This window comes from Uranotaenia lowii, chromosome 3 (assembly GCF_029784155.1).
Source record: "Uranotaenia lowii strain MFRU-FL chromosome 3, ASM2978415v1, whole genome shotgun sequence".
NCBI classification, from domain to species: Eukaryota; Metazoa; Arthropoda; class Insecta; order Diptera; family Culicidae; genus Uranotaenia; species Uranotaenia lowii.
Genome location: NC_073693.1, coordinates 51,779,230 through 51,799,966, shown reverse-complemented (window position 1 = coordinate 51,799,966; position 20,737 = coordinate 51,779,230). Strand labels below are relative to the sequence as shown.

Sequence of the window (20,737 nt, the reverse complement as noted above, 5' to 3'; positions counted from 1 at the left end):
ATTGCTTTAGTGCAACATGTGTTTTTTTAAGGTGGATGGCTGATAATATGATATAAGGTATATCTATCTTAAAATGTTAAGGTTTCCGGAATCGATTGACTCACCGGACGGTATATTGGTTATGCCGTAGCAGGCCTGATGCACGCAAATATTGCAATTATCACAGAACACCATCTCGTTAGCTTCCTCCGAATCCGGCGACCGACAGACATCGCATATTACATTCTCGTCATACTCGATGCCGAGACCCTCTTCCGTTTTCATAATCGATTGGATCTTGTCCCAACATCGAACCTAGAGAAAAAGAGTTTAAGTTTGATTAGAGTTTTGTTGTCTTTATGTTGACAGGCTTACCTCTAGTTCTTCAACGACCCTCTCGAACTGTTCATCCGTCACCGGCACCAGTCCTGCTAGATTCCGTTCTCCGTTGAAAATTTTCAACCATGCCTCGTCACACTGATCCAGGTCGTAGTAACAAACCTGTTCGGAAATGGCCGGTGTGTTGGATAAGTAGTGTTGATCGTGCGAAAACGATTCGTCCTTGGTTATTCGAATGTATTTGTTTTTGGGACTGCAACGATTACAGAGGCATGAGTTACACATTGCTGGTTGGTCGAAGATTAAAAAGTAACTTACAGTTTAAAATCTTGCCGCTTCTTGTAGAAGTTTTCCCGCAGATAGGACACGGAAGGCTCCGGCAGCGAGTCCGGATTTACCGGAACTTGTACACCACGCTCCCACTCCTGCTTCCACTGGTCATTGATGACCCAGTACTCGTCGACCGCGAGCGGTTCGGAATCGGGAAGCTTCATAGCACTAATAAGATCTTTCCTGTTGTGCGAATGAGAAAAGTTATAATGTTAATTTTAGCCGTTTCCGTTACGACTTGCTAACAATAATGTCCACCTACCTAAACAGTTCAGCCGGTGCTTCCGGTGCAGTACGGTTATAGATGCTGGACATCTTGAGGTCGATGACCGCCCGCGGTTGCCAGTTCTTGGTTGGTGTCGTCGGCCCACCGGTATTGGAGGTGAGCGAGTTGTCGTCCTCCAGGGACGAAACCGTGGGCCGGCCCTTTCGCTTCTTATTCGGCGGGGGTCCTTCATTTTCGGTACGATTTGGTCGTTTCTGGCCCTTCTGCGACATACTTCATGCGAAGGACACGGAACACAAATCAGGCTTTGTGTACCGGAATGGTGTTTCCTTTTTGTGTGTGTGTGTGTTTGTGAGGTTTCTTGATGAGACAGTTTCTACTAGGGTTTTTGAGTAATATATTACAGGTGCTGAACCTCTTTCCTGGTGAGATCGAGGTAATAGGCTTTGGTGCTGCTAACTGCTCAAGTTTTCAGCGTCTTTAAGACTTATTCTTATCTTTCGTGAGTTGATGATTAATGTGACTTAACGGTTATTACATTATAGTTAGAAATTAAATATTAACCTGCAAAAACAAAAAACTAAATTAGTATTGTTTACTCAAACTGATCATTCAATTCAAAATCATCGATTATTTCGTATTGCCGGAAATGATCAATAATCCCCCTGAAACAAGAGACATGAACTTTTTTCAATAGATAATAACATTTTTATCAAACGTATTACGCAGCATTGAAGATAGTAAACAAAACAAACTTCGAATCGCTGCATGTTGGGTAAGGTAACATTTTACCAGCATTTATTCAGAGAAAGAGAGCGAGAGAACTGATCGCGTGAATAACAACAATTTTCCACCTGTATCGCGCGGGTAAATCGTCGGCGGACGACGAAGATGACGGTGGAGCAATTTTTCATTGTCGTCGTCAACATATGTATCATCTATCTTTACTACCAACAACCGACTACTGGCGCGCGTGAGACGTCACAGCACATGATGATAACACACCGTAGAAGCAATCCCGCGCATCCTTTCACCGAAAAAAACGAGCAAATCTTGATGCGCATATAACTAGTGGCTGGTAAAACGTCTCACCTACCAACAACAACCGGGCGGCTTCATGCTATCAATGAAAGCCCAGTTAGCAATACGATTTTCAATAATTATTTGTCGTCTACTTGTTGCCGTTGTCTCCAACCGCCGGATGAACCTCCAACTATGCGAAGATAATAACCAAAACCTTTACTGAGAGCGAGTGTGTGTGCGCAAGATTCCTTACGTAATGCTTAAACCGAGCACGAGATGTTCATTGAATTCCATAACCGAAGCGAAAATGAAGTTGACAATTTAGGTGAACTTAATTTTTATGAAATATTTTTAAATTAAATGACCGGATCACAAAATGAGCACAAATATCCTACATCTTCAAATAAGCAATCAAAATTGTAATTGAATTAAGTTCAAAGCTGTTATATTTTTCAAAGTTCGTGAAAAATTGACATAATCTACTACAGATTTTGAAAGTTCGCTGAAAATATGACATTAGAGGAATAGACGGCTATAACATAAAAAATACTCAAACCACTAAATTTAAGATGGGCTGTAAACCGTTGAGAGATTCCTTCAGGGAACCGTGACCTAAGACATTTAGTGGTATGAATAAGGTTTAGCAATTGCTTCGATAGCTTTTACTTAGCTCGAAATCAATCAAAGCAAAAGTCCAAAGCATTTGCTTAGTTTGGTATGAATAAACATTTGCTTAGCGAATGTGTACTAAAGTCTTAGAACATAGCATTTGCTTCGAAAAATAGAGCTATCCAACCAGCAGAATCTGAAGTTTTCTAAAGTAAAATGAAAGAAGACGATCAGAAAATTGAAAAGTACGGCTAAAGTAGCCTTGAAGTCGACGAAGCGGTTGGTGGGTGTAAGAACGATCGGAATTTTTTTGGTAAACGCGTGCTCGTGTGTTGATGTTTAAAGAAAAATGAAAATATATTCGAATATTGTAAAACAAAAAATTGCCTAACTTTAATATTTTTTTAATTTGAAATATTTACTAATTGATTTGTTTAATTTTATCTTAGACGAATGATTTTATACAACGACAGGAATATGAAAAAAGTTGGGTTATCACTTCGAATTTTCTTTATCCATGTTGAAAATGCCTTTTTGAATTGTTTTGAAGTGAAATATTGCTAATTTGATAAATTCATGACGTTATTAAAGAATTTTTATTGTAAAAGTCTGCTACTGAGCATGCTTAGAAAATAAAGCAATTGCTAGGAGATTTGTCGAGCAATTGCTTCAGATTTGAGCTTTATTCATACCAAACTAGCTTGTTCTAAAAGTAAAAGCTCCTGACTGAGAAAACAGCTGTCAAAAAAACTTTATTAATAACAACCGAAGCAATTGCTTTAAGCGACTGCTCGACTGCTCGATTTAGTTTAGCAAAAGCAATTACTAGGTTTTTTTCATACCACCCATTTTGACAATTCATTTTTTTCTGTGAACTCTTCAAGGCTATTAGAAATTCAGCTGTATTAACACCTCAGATGAGCTTAAAAAAATTGCATCAAAAATTCAGGATGTGGTTCAGGAACATTTATGAGTTTTATGTGCATTTGTAACACTAGAAGTCAACGTGTTTTTCAATAAACCGTTTCGGAACTTGCAAGTTCTATAGAGCATAAAATCAGGGTAGCTAGCGAACCGGGAAAACCGGGAAAAACTTTGGAATTTTATCTCATCACCGGGAAACCGGGAATTTCGGTACATCACCGGGAAAATTGTCATGTAACGAGATTTTACACATAATTTCAAAAATATTTTTAAATTAATTTCTAAATTTAAGAGTAGTTTTCGGCAGATTCGATATACCGTCATAATCATTTCTTTTCATTTTTTTCTGCTCTCAGCAGTAAGTGTGCTACACCTACAAGCATAACTCAAATGTTAGAAATTGAATAATAAATTTATAATCAACAAAACAAAACATAAAACGTTTGGTAACTGGATGATACTATGTTTGTATAATTTAAAAGACATACACTGTCTTAGCCGATTTAGGCTTTACAGACTGAATAAATGACGTTGACAACTTAAGATTAACATTTAAACACCCAGTACCGAGATGGGAATCGAACCCATGCCATCAGTGGATCAGCAATTACCGTCTTACCACGCTAACCACTCGACCACCGAGGACGTTGGTCCAGTGGTTTCAGATAAATATACAGAGTACCGAATTTTGGTGTTTTCCGGCGTAGATTTCTTCGCGGTCCTTAATGTGTTACCTAATAACCGTTTAAGTTATTTAGTTTCCGACTACCAGTTTTAGTTTTGATATACAATGTTTGATATACATGTTCCAATGAATTATTTATATTTTCCTGAAATAACTAAATATTTCCACGAAATCTAATGATTTTTAGTTTTGTAAGAAAAATCCCGTCTCATGTAGACAAGATGATTTAATATTATATTTCGATGTATTTTCTACATATTTCTATCAATGTTGCCGAAAAAAATGTGTGTTTTGACGAAAAACAAGCTGATTTTCTGTGATTTTACCCATAAATTCTGTCTACTTTTTTCAATAAATTCGTTAAAAGTAATGTCAAATCTCGTCTTTTTATATTTTACTTGAGAAAAATCAATTAACATTACTATTTGATTCATATTTTTCAATTCATAGTTAAAATCCAAAATTTATATTGACGTAAAAAGATCAAATTTAGAGAAACGTATGCAATTTAAAATTCTATGAAATCTGTAAATATTTCTGAAATTCATTGTTCTGTGACAAAGATTCTGTAATGAAAATTTGCTCAGCATTCCGTGAAATGATAGACACTTCTGTGATTTCTTTACAAACTGTATAATTTTTTTTCTACAACTTTGTACAAATTCTCGAAAAACTTTAATTTTCATAGTGGCTGAAAAGAACTTTAAAACTGTGAAAATTTGAAGATCGAGTCAGCCAAACTTGTCTTTCAAATTGTTGATTGATTGATTGTTTGATTAGAGAGACTTTAAGCTTAAAAGTACATTCATCTCTGTCCAAATTGTTGAAATTGTGGAGCAAAATGAATAGACGCCAATTTCGTTGAATTCGTTCTAAAATTTATGGAAAGCTGTCAATTTAATGCGGAAAGATTACATGTTAAAAGACGAACCGGTCTACAAGTTTCAGGAAACAATTGTTAGAAAAATTGGGGCTTTACATTGAATATTTTTGTTCACTATGATTTTATGTTAAAAAACGGGTATAATAAATACCGAGAAAATCACCATTTTTAACCGAGAAAAAATCGGGGGAAAACCGGGAAAAACTTTGGAATTTCAAAATGAAAAATCGCCAGCAACCCTGATAAAATTTAACCTCTAATCAGAATCATAAAAATCATTACGTTGGGGTTTTGAAAGGACGTTATAAACTTGAATTTTCTGCTATGAAGCATGTTATAAGTGCCCACAAGAAGCCGAATAAGCTTTTAAGAGCTCGGTGTATGGAGCTTTTGATTACTTGAGGAGAAATCGTGACCGAGATAAAGTTTGTTTTCGTTCTTTACTTCCTTTAAATGTGAATTTACAAATATTGTTTTTTCAAAGAGATCGAGGCAAAGGAAATGAATATTTCCTGAAAAGAGTTTTGATCACAAAGAATTTCGCGGCATACACCTTTATTCCTCCGATCACCTCAATTCAGCCGACTTAATTGCTTTGTTTTCAACTTGGTTCGGTACATGCCGGCACGTACGCTATTTATTTTTACGTTTTATTTGCTTACTCAAACAATCAAACAACCTTATGAAAAAATTAGATCTGATACCAGATTTGAACCACGACACTTCGAAATAATAGCCAAACACGCTGCCACGAGGCCACGCCTAGATGTTGCCTTACCAGCAGCTAAAATTCGAACTGCTTTCCTAGAATAATAAGTGGTAATAAGCTTCAAGATTTAAGCCAACGGCCAGCAGCGAAGACGCATGTTAATTATAACTTAGAAACATTACGAAACGGCATATGAATCAAACATCCGTTAAAATAATATCGGTTTAAAAAAATACAAATTCTTGAGTTTATCTAGATATTGAATTCATGAATTGCTTCAACTGACTTTCCATGGGTGAAATTTGTTGAAAGTAAGTATAGTTGGACGAAATTTTTATAAGTGAAAAAATAACTTATTTCAAAAAAAAATTCTGTTCTGAGTTGAAATTCCAATATAAATTATACATTTCAACAATTTCAAAGCTACAAAAAGGATTTATTGATTATATGCCCTTTGAGATGTTCGTTCATATTTCATATTCATGAAATGACGGACATGTCTCAAAAAAACTATTTGTGGAACTTTTTGGAACTTCAATTCCATCCGTACCCTAAGTTGCAATGGGTTAACGGCTGCGGTGTGTATATTTGTGAAAATGATGGATCAACCCATCATTTTCCTGACAGTGTCGTTACACACAATCTTGTTAAACATGGTGTCATAATATGGCCTAAATTAGAAGAGGAGCTTGACATCTTTATTTAGTTTAAATTCAGCAGTAGGTTCAAAGATGTCTATTTTTTTTTCATGATCCATGTTGATAAGATGAATGGGAGTTGAAACACTTGCCCTCCCTTCCGCAGAACAATCGCAACATTTGGTAGTGAAAGTATCACAATTTACCATAATAAAAGTTGATACTTTCAATAGGGCATAATTCGTTTGGTTAGGTAGTTAGATGGTTTAGTCTTGTAGAATTAAAAATAGAGAAAACGTGTGAAAAGTATTACGATGTTAGGTAAAGGTTATGGTATTCGCCTCCCCAATGCTCTAGTAAGTGTGTATTTGCGGTTTATGAATTTCGTTGGCTTATTCTTAAATCAAGCATTTTACAAGAACTAGAGGCTCATTGGATGGGAATGCTGTTGTTGGAAAATGTTATATTTCATTTGGTAAGACGTTTTTTTGCTTTTTATTTAATTATTCATTTTTAGCAAATCTTTACGTTTTTCGGTTTAGTTTGAAATTCATCTATGGAAGTATATATTAGAATGTACGGTTTTGAAGAATAACAATGAGTAGGTAGTCCTAATTACTGATTTCGGGCATTTTACAATAGGCATGCGGTATATTTTAATAGAACCCCTATGTAGATTTTTTGTTAATTATGATGGATTTTAACATTCAACTATGTGAGGTAGGTAGGGTACGGTAAGATGTGCTCTAATATCTATATTCTGGTAAATTTTCATGATTTTGTGATGTTGTGATAGGAATAAGGTAGCTTACTTCTACTATTAATTTGAGCTAGAATTTTTATTAGTTTGAAATAGGCTTGCTCCAAAAAGCAAAACAAACTCTCACATCCATATTTTGGTAAAATAGTATGATTAGCAAAGAAATGGAAAAACTCTAAAAAGAAAAACAAAAATTTCAAAATTTAGAAAATGAAAGGCAAAAAATTAGGGAAAAACAGCAAATAACACTTCAATTACTTCATGCAAGAACTAATTCCTTCCTTTATATTTCTCTTTCCTCTCCTTTTCTCTTTCTTTTATTTTCATATACCCCTGCGCATACGATTCGGAGTCATATGATGACTGGACCCCGAGACAACTATCACGAAACCCATCACACATACCAGTGGAATTGGGGCGGAGACACGAAGCAGACGTTCAACAGACGACGACGAAGGAAGGAAAAACATATAAGATAAGTTAAAATGATTCCTTTAATAACACAAAAATTAAATGTAGTTAGATGCGTGGGGAGTATGTAGAGGCCAGTCTCGAACCCGCCCATGTCCTTCCTCCAACTGGTATCGGGAGGGGTTGGTTTATTATCTTGAACTGCATTTTATCCATATTCCATGGATATAATGAAGTGCTTGATGGTTTAACCAACGTCTCAAGATCGCTTACTATTCTACGCTGCCTTCTCTAAACTTTAAATTTTCTTCTCCAAACTATTCTAATTTTCATTTCCAGCGTCAGCTCCCCGAGCTATTTAAACGCCATAAAAAAAAAAAAAAAAAACTTTTTGGAACTTCAATTCCATAGAAGGCTATTTGAGACAAAATTTGTAACGTTTATACTGAATGGATGCCATTGACATGTCACAAAAAAAGGCTTTTTAAGGAACTTCAAGTCCATAGAAGGCTATTTGAGGCCCTATTTGCAACTTTGATACTGAGTGATGCAGTTGACGTGTCAGAAAAAGGATCATTTTGTAACTTTCATGCTCGCATTCGAGAAAATTCGGTACCAATTCGCTTTGGAACCTTTGTCGAGGCGCACGATTAGGTAGATATTAAACTTTCGGTTGCTTGGGTTATCATCATTCGATGATTTGTGCAAATGCACTTTGGATTATTCCAAAGCATCGAAACTGAAACTATTTTTTAAGACTAACTTCATTAGAACTTGAGCTAAATTTTGATCATTTTTTGATAATTTTCACCAAATAGTGATCATAGAGATACACTTGAGATAAAAATGTTTTAGAAGACTGATCCCAAAATATTTTGGCCGTTACACCATACTGCGGAGTGATCCCAAACTGTTGGGCAAAATCTTACGAAGCTATTTTCTATATTTTAAGTACATTTCAAATTTTTTGCACAAAATTAAACAAATGTATTCCGATAAGTATGGAAAAAGGATTCGAATGCAAATCGAATTTTGAAATTTTATCCCCCCATCTCGAGATGATCGGGTTTGAATTTGAAGTGCAGTTTTTAGAAAATGTTCGAATTTTAAGCTAAATTTAAGTCAGATCAACTTAACATATACTTTTAGTCAAAAAAAATACAAAGAAGGTTTTGCTCACGATCTTCCGAGTGAGATCTGAAGAATTGTAGTATGTCATAGGATGGCTGAGATATGGCTGATCGAAATGTTCATATTTTTGAAGGGGGGATCCCAAATTTATAGCTGGCAGTGTATTTAGTTTAAATCTATAACCCGTCACTTAGAAATCCCATTGCGAATTCTTCATCTTATTCCTATGTACCAATATAGCAAAAAGAATGAACTTTCAATATAGACAACCCCTGTTGTTAGCCCCTCATACAAAATTTGTATGAGTAAACCCGTCTCGTAAAACCCTGATGTGCAACTTTTAATCTTAATTCTATGCATGATAACGTAAATACAGCAAAATTTTCAACTGTTAATCTGGAAAACACCTTTTTTGACATCTTTTGCGAAATTTGATAACTGAAATCGATTGTCCGTCACTAAAAACACTCGTGGCAAATATTCTTTCCAATCCAAAGTTTAATTACATGAATATGGTCAAACCCGTTAATAATATGGACGACTTTAGCTGGCCCCTGGCACAAAATTTAAAACCTGAAATTAATTTCTCGGCTCGAAAAACCCCGTTTACAAATTTTCATTCCAACCCAATTCATAATAACGTCATTTTATTCAAATCTGAGAACAGTTAATATGAACGACCCCTTTTTTTAAATCCTGACACAAAATTTGAAACCTAAGACCAATTGAAAACTCCCGTGTGCATAATTTCTTCCAATTTAATGCATCATAACCTCAATATCACCAAAACATTGAACAGTTAATATGGATGACAAAACTGATAATTGAAATCAAATGCTTGTCTTTGGAAACCCCCGTGTGCCAGTTTTCACCTCAATCCGATGTATATTAACGGAAATATCGAAAAAAAAAAAAACAGTGAAAAGTTTATATGGACGACCCCCTTGGCCGACCCCTGACTCAAAATTTGACATCTAAAATACAATTTTTCGTCCTTAAATACATGCAAATTATCATCTCAATTCGAACTATGAAAACGTCAATACCTCTAAAACAATATTCGTGATGTATAGATGACCCCCTTTAATGCATAGTGTTGTTTTAAAACCACTCTTATCAAAATCCCAATATCTCAGAAACGCTTGGATATTCTTAAGAGATTTGATGACAAAAAATATGTTTGATATTAAAATAAATATGGTATTTTAAGGAATGTGTAGTGAGATATCGAACAAAGTATGCAAAAAAATTCAAAAACCCAATTATTTTTTTTTTTGAAAAAAGGAAATTTTGGAAAATTGCTGTTATTTCTTTAGATTTGTGTTAACTTTCTTTAGATTTGCAAATTCTAACAAATTTTCTAATCTCAATCAATCACAAACACCTTCCTGCACCCAATTAACAAGGTTTGGAAAGAAAAGAAAAATCGTATTGAAATGAATCAAGAATTTCTGAAATTATTTTTTTCAAATTTGATGGGCCATAACTTATATAATACTCAAAATAACGACTTAAAACCTGTTCTGTTGTTTTATAAGAAATGAAATGATATCATTTCACTGAATCAATAACTGCTATTCTCATTTACCAAAAGTCATGTGAGTAAAAATGGGTCATCCGTAAAACTTCATTGTTCCTGCCCATAACAAACTAATGCCAAATTTCAGCTCTCTAGTCTAAAGATGGCTGTGTTTATTAAAGACAAAACAAACAGAAATTGCTTTTTATTTATGAAGATTTTCAATTGGAAATCACACATTTTTGTTGTGTTAAAACAATTTGAAGCTATTCAACGACTCAACTTAAAAAAAATGTAATGGCAAGGCTGCACGATTTTTTTTTCAACAAAAAAGTCACTTTTTTCATACTTATTCCCATGAAAACATAGAATTTCTGCTACAGCCCATGTCAGATTCTCGAGCCACCAAAATTTGAACAGTTGTTATTTGTTCCAACCCAAAGGGAACTCAAAGCCGTTTTTGGGCTCAATTTAGAACAATCTAATATCATCTATTGGAAAAGATAGATTAGTAAAAAGTCTTCTTGCAAAATAATCATTAGGTTCATTTGAGTAAAGAAAAAGGTTCACATTGTTCGTACAAATTAATGTTTTAAAACTTCAGTAGGGTAATATATATTTCTTCAAACGTAAAGGGTCAGTCAAAATATTTTAGGAAATCAGTTAATAAACAAAATCGAGTGCGATATATTGCTGCTAAAGTATGCTTTTCTAGGATTTTATCCTGTTTAACGAATTTGGTTATGGTTGAAAAAAAAAATCCAGGTGCTCAGATTGTAAACAAACCGTTGCTTGATTGCTAGTTCAACTCAAATTTCCCACAAAATCGACAAACCGACCCTAAAGGTAACTGAGGAACAGCCATAAGCCGTTTTATCAACTTTATTCCAAAGAAACTTGTGTGACTTTTTATTTGGAACAATTTTGCAAATTTCTAGGATAGGTGTTCGAAATTTAGCGATTCAACCCCATAATTTCAGATCTTGTTATTTCGGAACGGCTTCTTCCTTCGTATGATATAATCCAAAATGACTGTTTGTTACTTATTTTCATCTCACATCAGTTTATGTATCATAAACCGATTTTTCAGGCGGCTTTTTAACGAATATTATCGATTTTACAATTGATATCAAATCTTTTCTTACTGGAATACTGAGAGTAATTTCCCTTTATTTTCAAAAATGTGCATTGGAAAACGCGGAAAAAGAATGAAGCTAATCTGGCTCCTCCGGACATCGAGCACACAACACACATGCGAGAACAAATAAACAAATCCGCACATCGCACTTTGAAGGTACAGAATGACGACATTGCACCTCTCACCTACTCGTTGCTAGTGGTGTACAGTTCAGTTCTATGGTGTTTACAGAAAAAAAAAACTCTAGAGGCAAAAATTACACACCACCAACACCACCCCTATACCAATATATTCACGTTTTGTCGTTATTATTTTTGATATTATTGTTATTATTATTGTCATTAGTACATTTGTGCTGGCTGCTACCCGATGATGGGTATTTTCCTCGTCCCTTTACAGCATTACGGATAGGTACATGCTTTCAGAGGTTTCGGGTTTTCGCTGTATATTGTTATTATTATTGCTGACGCTCTGGTGTGTTGTGTATATAGAGGAGCCGTCCTCCGAACTTACGACTGACGGCCTGCCATTGAGTTCATGCCTGGCAGCTTTATTCTCAGCTTGCGAATATAGTCAATTTCTCTTCTTCTATCTTCACCGAAGTCGTCGTGCTAGTCATTCATCGCGTGTATCTTTTATATCACTCTTGCTTGACTCTTACGACCGACGGCACGAATTCACACAGCAGCATCATCACACCAATATTCATCAGGAGAGTGTTCACTAAATGTATTTTCATTTCACGAGAGAAAATAGTAATGGTCAAAGAGAGAATTCAACTGGCAGACATCATAAAAGAGTGCAATGGAAATTTCATTTCTTACACAGACACTTTTTGCTTCATTGTCGTCGACACCGAATTCCTTGCGGTACCATACCATAACTCTTCGTTTGAGTTTTATAAATTAACCCACCCTCAATGCATCTTTCACTTGTTTAAGTGGTATAGATTACCCATTTGATTCACCAGCGACTTTCGTCATCCGACGGTCCACAGAATGCTACCCACTACTTATACACATACGAGAGTCGTACCACGCCAATGAGTATCCCCAGTAAATTCAATATAATCATTGCAACTTCATCCATGATCCATTAAACTAGACTCTCACTTTGCTGGAATGCTTCTTGATTCGCCGTTCGTAGGTTGTTTAGTGATGTACTACGGTCACACCAATTACGAAATGCTGTCACAGCATCCGCGAATAACATGTCTACATTTCACCACCGGGCAACAACAGGAGAGATGATAGTCACAAAACAAATTGTGAGTGAGAGTAAGAAACCGAGAGAGGTCAGCATATCGCCATGAACACATCACGCGGAGGCTTGCTTCAAACATTTAGAAACTTCGTACCAGTATATTCACTTTTTTTTGGAAATAACCTCTACATCTTAAAATTTTTTTCATATCCATAAAACATCCCACAACCCCACCGGAAGCCACACAACAGATCGGAAAGTATACCCCCAAACGAAACGGTGGAATGCTTCCGCAGCGATTCATCCGTCCACCGTAGGAAGATCACGACGAAAACGGAAACGCCAAAACAACACCAAATCACTTCGAGACGTAAAAATTGATCTCCAGGCAATATTCCCACCCATAGACACAGCTCATTTACCATCCGTTCCAACAAAATACGAAACAATCGATGAAATCGTTTTTTTTTCTTCTTTCTCTTCGTTCGCGGCAGCATTTCTTCGCCCGAACTGCGTCACTCCACGATCATCTGCTACCAGCTCGAAGCGATTGTTAGAGCTAGCTAGCTGTTGGCAGAGTGAAGGTGGCAAAATGTAACGCCGAAAAGAGAAATCTGCCAACGAACGAATATCCGCGCGCGCCTCTCCTATACTTACACTTTGTGGATATTTTCTATTATTTTTGTTTGTTTTTGTTTCTTCTGTTATTTGCGTTTTCCTTCTGGGAAGCTACTTTAATATGCAGAGCAGCCATTGATTTTACATTGCACCGCCAGATACCCTTAGTTGGGATTGTGTTGTCGTATGTTGACGCGAATATGCTGCTGCTGCAGTAACCGTTGTTTTTGTTGGTTCAACGCCAACCACCTCTGCTGGGGTGGTGCGTCGTAACGTATACGCAGAACTTAGTGTTCCTGAAAAAAAACAAGAGGAACAGTATAAATCATACGTTCATTCTATAGAAATTTCAGTTATCCTAGGTATTCTTCTAACTACGGTTTGCCCAAATTAAGATAACAGGTGAAAAACTTATAAATGTAAAACATCAGAGTATTCTGTAACCTTAACATTATCTGTATCATAATCCCTGTATCCAAATGAAGGAATGATCTAAAGTTTAGGCAAAAGATGAAACTACTTGCATGGCGACCGTGAAAGACTAGCACTGTTTATCTTTTTTTTTATTGGAGTGTTCAGAAACCATATTCTTCAGGACTACGTTTATAACCCCCCCCCCCCCCAAAGAATTTTTTCCAAGTAAAATTTTCGAAGTAGTAAAGAGAAATTACTTGATCTTTGAAGGTGTAAAATAAGTGTTACAAGAAAGTCAGAAATTTGTTTCGTCTCCGGCGGAAATCAGTCTTAAATCACCGTAGGCTTCAGACATTTTATTTTCCGACATTACATACATATTGCCGTTCACAAATTGAAACTAATTTTAATTGTAAATGTCGATTTGCAATTCATCAACCTTTTTCATTGAAACTCTAAACTTGACATACAAAAACCCTACCTCGTCTTTAGAATGGGTTTTCATTCAGAAGTGTAACCAAACAAACTCAGAATTTTAACTTCAAAGTTAATTCATCGAATACGAATATTATACATCAACAAGTTGGAAGCCATGTATCATGACTCACGATGGTCATCGGAATTAGTAAAATAGAATCTAAATCCTAGTCTCCTCTACTTTATTACTAAAAATTTTAATTTACACAAAAATTTGATTTACAAGAAATTTTGCTGACATGAAATATTCTTCAACAAACAAATTGCAGTCTCATTTATATTTTGTGTTTCTTGTTCTTCTAACTATCAACATCACATTTCAAAACGTTTTTATAAATTACACAAGGCCACAGCATAAACATCCTACGAGGTGAAAATAATTTAATAGCTAATTTTGACTAGTTTGGGTGCTCTGGGTCTAAAAACGCAATTTTACTAACAGCGTTTGTTTTTTGAATAACTTGAATGATTACTGAATATTTTAAAATCATTTATGAAATTTCTGCATTTTTTAGACAAAACATCAAAACAAAAACACAACATCTAAAAATAAAAGTAATAATAAATTTTCAACTTTCCTCAAGACTTCAAGTAATTTTGAGTTCTGCGAAAAAGTTTTTCAATTTGTGTACTTTTTCCCATTTTTCATGAAGTTTTAAGCCACATAGAATTTTAGATATTTTTAAAGCAAAATCTAATCGTTTAGCAGGTTGGAACAAATTTTGTTAAAAGAGTTCAATTTTTTCAAAACTTTATTCATAATGTCAGAAATACTTGTTATGATATCCTTCCAAATTGTTATAAACTGCAGAATTTAACTTTTTTGATCATCATCATTATCATCATCTTTGGAATATTATTCCTTAATTGAATTAAATGGGTATAAAAAACAAATTCAGAATCAGATTTTTTTTCTGTAACCGTAGACTTGTTACTTCATTAGTTATCAATGATTGATTTCACTTTAAACTGATACATTTTAAAGCTTATAAACTCCATATTACCAAAACTAAATTTTAATAACAAAAACATAGTTTCCACCTTCTGTCCTTTTCGGGACCAAATATTCCAATTGATAGCGACAAAATATTCAGATCTTAAATTATTAAACTTTGAAACCTTGAAAATTCATGAAAGTTTCTCTAATTTTATGAAGGATCAATCACCGTAATTTATATGGGAGAGTGGGGAATCATGGGCCACTTTTTTCGTTGTTTCATAACTTTTTTATTATAGAATATAAAATGAAAATAAAAAATGGAATGGTTTTCTTCATTTTCAAGGTATCATAAGGTTTTTTTTTAATTCAATAAGTTATTTTCTCCAAATTCTGACGGTTTGAAAAAAGGCAATATTTTTTGGAATTTGAAAAATGGTGGGGAATCGTGGGCCACCAAATCCAAATTGACCAAATAACATGCAAAGTTTATGAGTTGACCCAAAAGTGTGATTTCCTAATTCATTTCGTTATTTAAAAGCAATTGATCAAAAAACCTGGCTCGCGACCATTTTGGCAAAATTTCTTATATAGGATGGGCAAAATATTTTTCATAACTCTTCATTTGGCATAAGAAAACTGTGCAGATAGGTAAAACGTATTTTAAGTTCTGAATGTGTAAAAAACATAAAAATATAGGTGATTCAAGAAGTGTGGCCCACGATTCCCCACAAGCTATGATTTACAAATTGGTTGCGTTTGTGTGACTTATTGATGTTTCATCAAAAATTCCTTTTCATGTGAAAGATCATGACAAAACTAAGATCATAAGCGTATGAGCATATTTTTGTTATGCACGTTAGATTCCCCATCGATGAAATTAGCGGGTGTTTTTTTAATTATGTAAGTAAATTTTTCTAACTTTTTTTAGCTTGATAAATAAAAGAAGCATATGATGCGTATTTCAGTCAACTACATATAGGAATATATGCTCACGCAAAGCGACGACGATGACAGTTGGTTTGAGATTTTTATCTCAACACACATCTGCGATATTAAAAGTGACCCACGTTTCCCCATGGCCCACGATACCCCACTCTCCCCAACTTGTAGATTTAATTTATCGGCCTAGCGGTGAAAAGTGATGTCCTTTTTAGTAGGGACATCTAAAGATTATGAAGTGTTTTTTTTATATAGGTGGATAGAAGGTTAGATGAAAATGAAAGATGTTGTCTTTCATTTTCAGTCAGTCAGATGTTGTCTTTCATTTTCATCTAACCTTCTATCCACCTATTTAAAAAAAACACTTCATAATCTTTAGATGTCCCTACTAAAAAGGACATCACTTTTCACCGCTAGGCCGATACATTAAATCTACAAGTTTCTCTAATTTTCATTATTTTTTAAATCATGTTTTATTATCGATCATAATTTTTACTTTATCTAATCTATAATTGATTTGATTGGGAGTAGCAATTTTAAAGTCAAATTTTAATGCGCAATGTTAACTAAATTTGTATTATCTTAGTGCTTTCAATATTTACAATAAAACTTGGAACTAATTATTTTTATTTTATTAATTTCTTATTTATCATTTTCCAATTTGTAATTTGTCAGTGTAACTGAACATGTTGTATTAACAAAGTTATTATTTTGAACTTCAGAACTGTTTAGCCTTTATTTTTAATAACTGTTAATGAAAGTAAATCATTTGACAAATTTTAATATAGGAAAGGGTTTTTTCTTTGACTTACAATCTTGGAATAAAATTAATTTTTTCATATTTTTATAAAATAAAATTCAATTATCAACATTTGATATGTTCCAAAGTTCAAAATGTTTTTTCTCTAATGTAAAATTCAAGATTTTACAGCGGATGTTTTTAATCAATCCTTCCATTGAAAATGAAGAAAATAATAAATGTAAAGTAAGAGTAACAAAAAACTTCATTTTAATTTTTCTTATAAACATATCCTAAAATAACCCTCATAGTTATATAATAGTTTTTTTTTTGCTCTAGCTTCTAATTTATTTTCTGCATCACAAACAAATCGTCCTAATTTTTGTGCATGACTATGTATTGTTACATGCTGTCAAAAACTGTGAATTTAACGAAACATTGAAATTTTCCAAAAGAAAACTATGATAAGAACAAAAAAAATGAAAGCAAGTCACTCCAGTCCTCCCTTCTGTGGATAAGTGGATTGTTACCTAATTTCAGAACGCTGTTAAATCCGAAAGAAACTTAAGAAAATGTTTAGCCTCCCGTTCCCTTTCATTAAACACGCAACATTGTTTTTGTTGAAATAGCATACCAAGGAAAGCAACACATAAATTCCAGGAGTAAGAAAAGGTGAAAAAACGTACCAAATAGAATGAAAAATATCTTATATTGAACATCCTTATTAAATTTTTGGCTCTATCGGAAGTTCTTGTGTATTTGAATATATAGACTTTTTTGTGTGGTTGGTAACTTAGAAATTTACTAGACAGGATCTACACAGAAAGTGCCAGATTCAGCTTGTCCTGCGCATTCGCCTCATCGCATTGTCAGCGCAAAACAATTAGGTCATGTTGTCACTTTTCTCTGGAGCTTCGAAACGTCTATTCATATTGTCTCAATTCTCAGTCACGAATCCAATTTTTTTTTGCGAAGCAGAAAAAAAACACTTATGGCTCTTCCATATATGTAGGTATAAGCAGCAAAATAAACTGCACTGTTGAAGGACTACCACACTCAACTCAACACCACAGCACCTTACTGCTACTGCTGCTGTTGTTCTCTCAACGAGTTGCAAAACATTGCATCGGGCACGTACGAGCAAAAAAACCTCTAGCGACATTGGAACGATGGAATGAGGGGAAAGATGGTCGACGGCTGCAGTGTTGATGACGAAGAAACCGACGACGTCGATAACAAGGTACCCTCAGCAGAGTCGCAGAGTGATTTGCTGTTGCCGTAGCTTGATGGTCAGTGTTGTTTAGCACCACGCTACTGTTGCTGCCATCGCATCGCACCATAACAGCGCACTCCGTTCGGTACATCTCGTGCGGGGTAATGAATGAAAGGAGCAAAATGCTCTACAAGAAAAGTGCGCCTCAATTTGAGGGCCGTCGACAAACAGAAAACGAAAAAAAAGCAAGAAATCGAGCGCGCGGATCAGTCTCGGAATTGGAACCAACCAGATTGGCACCTTTCGGTGTATGTGTGTTTGCATGTGTGTGAAGCAGAGTATGACAGAGAGATGGATTGGTGGATAGATGGATAACTACTGGCTGGCTGGTTCGTTTTCACTGGTAATACACGAATGAATGGTAGAGAATGAGTAACGGGTCACACGCCACCACTACAAGAGCCGAGGCACGAAGAGTAATTCATGAGGTGCCCACATTCATAGAGAGCCGAACAACCGTGGCAGACGACGATGACGGCGGATTATAGCAAACAACAATAAGCAAAGTTACTGAACTGACTGAACAACTCGGGTTGTTTGCTGTAGGTGTTCACGAGCAGTGCGCTACGAAATCGACAGAATTAAGAGCTAGATACTGTGTAAACAGTGCTCCCAACTTATTTACTCGGTTTACCCAAGGTTACGATGATTGGTGTGGACGATATACAGTTGAATCGATTGAACCGTTTGTTTCCGGATCGCCGGAAATTGTTTATATGTAAAGCCATTAGCTTCCGCAAAGCTAATCCTTTCTTTAGCTAGATGTCTCAAGCTTTGTGCGTGATATACTATAACACAGTAGAATCTCACCAAATCTGATAAATCTCAATTGTTAAAATCTTTTACACCTAAATTTTCACTTTTCTCCATTCACTCCAGCTGAATTCACCAGCTAAAACTCAATAAAAACGTTCTTATAATAAAGAACAGTTCTTCAGTACAAAGGTACGGTTTATGCATCAGGTACATATAAAACAAAATCCTCATTGATCTCTAGGTAGGAATTATGTGTTTGGTGTAATAAGGAAGTGTTCACCTCAATTGCACAGTTTCTAACAACTTTGAGCACCAACTATCAAGTGCTGTTGATTTTTTTATGTCCGGTTCCTATTCGTTATGCAATCAATCGGTTCGGTGATTTTGTTTAAATAAATATAGCATTCTTAACGCACATGTTAAAAATATATGAACCGATCTAGAAATACTCCAAATATTCTTAAACCTTTGCTCCGCTCCTAAATGTTAATCAATCTTTTGGCTTGTAAGAAAGTGGTCACTAAAACATTTAAGCCAAATAGGAAGATTTAGAGTAATCCTACATGTTTTGATTCAGCATGCACCTGACGTCGATTGAATTTCAATTAATCAGTTTCAAAAATGACTTCGACACCAAGATTCTGGCATCTCTGGGACTTTTACTGCTCCCCGTTGTCAACCGGACCCATCATGCAGCGCTCTCTGTGCGGAGAAGGAACGGTTAGACTGGCTGCTAGCTAGCTGACTGCCAGCCTGCCCAACTAACGGGAATGATGGGGCACTACGAGACGAACGATGATGATGGTGGAGAATCCACCGCTCCATCGTAAAACCGAAGCATATTGAGAAGAGGCAGCGAGTGAGAGCGCGCGGTCTGTTGGTTTGAATGGTTGAATTTGGTACTGTGTGTGGGGCCTGCGCCACCGGAGACGTGGAGGAAAGACAGCCAAGTGCGGCGTAGGAGAAAACTCGGTGCTGCTATGCTATGTTACTGCTAGATTGTATACCAACCAAATCGAATAATATGCTTTTTATAGGTGAGCCGCTTGGTCGAAGAGAGGAGAAGGTATGGAGCAGGCAAGTTGTAGCTGCCAGCGTATCTCTTATATGTGCTGCTCTGTCCTCCTTTATATGTACAGTTTGAGCCTCGGGAACCGGGGGATGAACCCAGTAAGACCATCTACCCGTTAATGATATCAATTTATCGATATCTGGCATGATACAAACGGATGAAAAATTTCCAAAAATATTTGCCAGCCACAAATTTTTGTCACACGGTTCTGTTTAACTGCTTGCATACATTGAAGCGCCATGCCCAAGTGATGAGAAAGGATCGATGGAAATCGATTCATGCTATCCCCCATTTTCGCAATTGCATTTTTTCCACTGGTTCCCACTCCTCTTTTCGTTCCATTAGTGATATTTCAACATCTTACAGGGACCCCACCAAGAAAAAAAAATGGTACCACATACAAGACACTCACTTTTTCTTCCAATTGTGTAATGTCCAGAAATGAAAATCTGTAGCAGCAATTCGAACTACATTCATTGTCACTGTCTGAGTTGGTGCTTATCTTCTTATTTTTCATGCGTACTGGCCATGGTAATCCAATTCCGCCAGGCCATCATTTGGGATCTCCACCTGGATCTCGATCAATGAAATCGAATATCGAAAACTAACCGATTGTTTCCCGTCACTGATCCACGATTAATTTTCATTTATTCAGCCTTTTAGTGCTTGCCAAATCTCTACAATCCAATCATCGTAGACATATTACATACAAGACGACAGAAGAAATCCAACAATCCAAAGTGAAAAAGTTCCTCCTGGTCGCACAAGAGTAAACAACAAATCGCTAGCGCACCATTGTTTTCACCAAATATTTCCTCGAAACGGCACTACCGCACCCGGATTTGGCCATCCGTAAGGCCAGGGTCACTTCCGACGTCAGTACGCGGGTACTAATTCCGTCCCGAACCGAATATAATGCGTTTAATTTGTAGAAAATTATCGACACGGCGAGACAGCAGCAGCGCCGCCATTATAATTTTCCATCTTTTTCTTGATGATATG

The 20,737-nt window shown here is 35.7% G+C and overlaps 1 protein-coding gene across 3 annotated transcripts in view; it reads right to left on the bottom strand.

Moving 5' to 3' along the window:
• The window catches only part of LOC129758169 (PHD finger protein rhinoceros), a 41,076-nt gene that overhangs the window by 12,264 nt on the left and 8,075 nt on the right, over positions 1-20,737 (bottom strand). For 2 of the 3 annotated variants that reach the window (XM_055755632.1, XM_055755630.1), the window contains 5 exons: positions 13,165-13,421; positions 911-1,438; positions 637-831; positions 355-571; positions 105-294 (listed from right to left, as the gene is read on the bottom strand). In XM_055755632.1, the coding sequence (XP_055611607.1) occupies positions 105-294; positions 355-571; positions 637-831; positions 911-1,146 (838 nt within the window). In that variant the 5' untranslated portion in view covers positions 1,147-1,438; positions 13,165-13,421. Of the gene's footprint in view, positions 1-104; positions 295-354; positions 572-636; positions 832-910; positions 1,439-13,164; positions 13,422-20,147; positions 20,730-20,737 lie in introns of those variants that run through there. The other variant, XM_055755631.1, reaches the window with a different exon arrangement.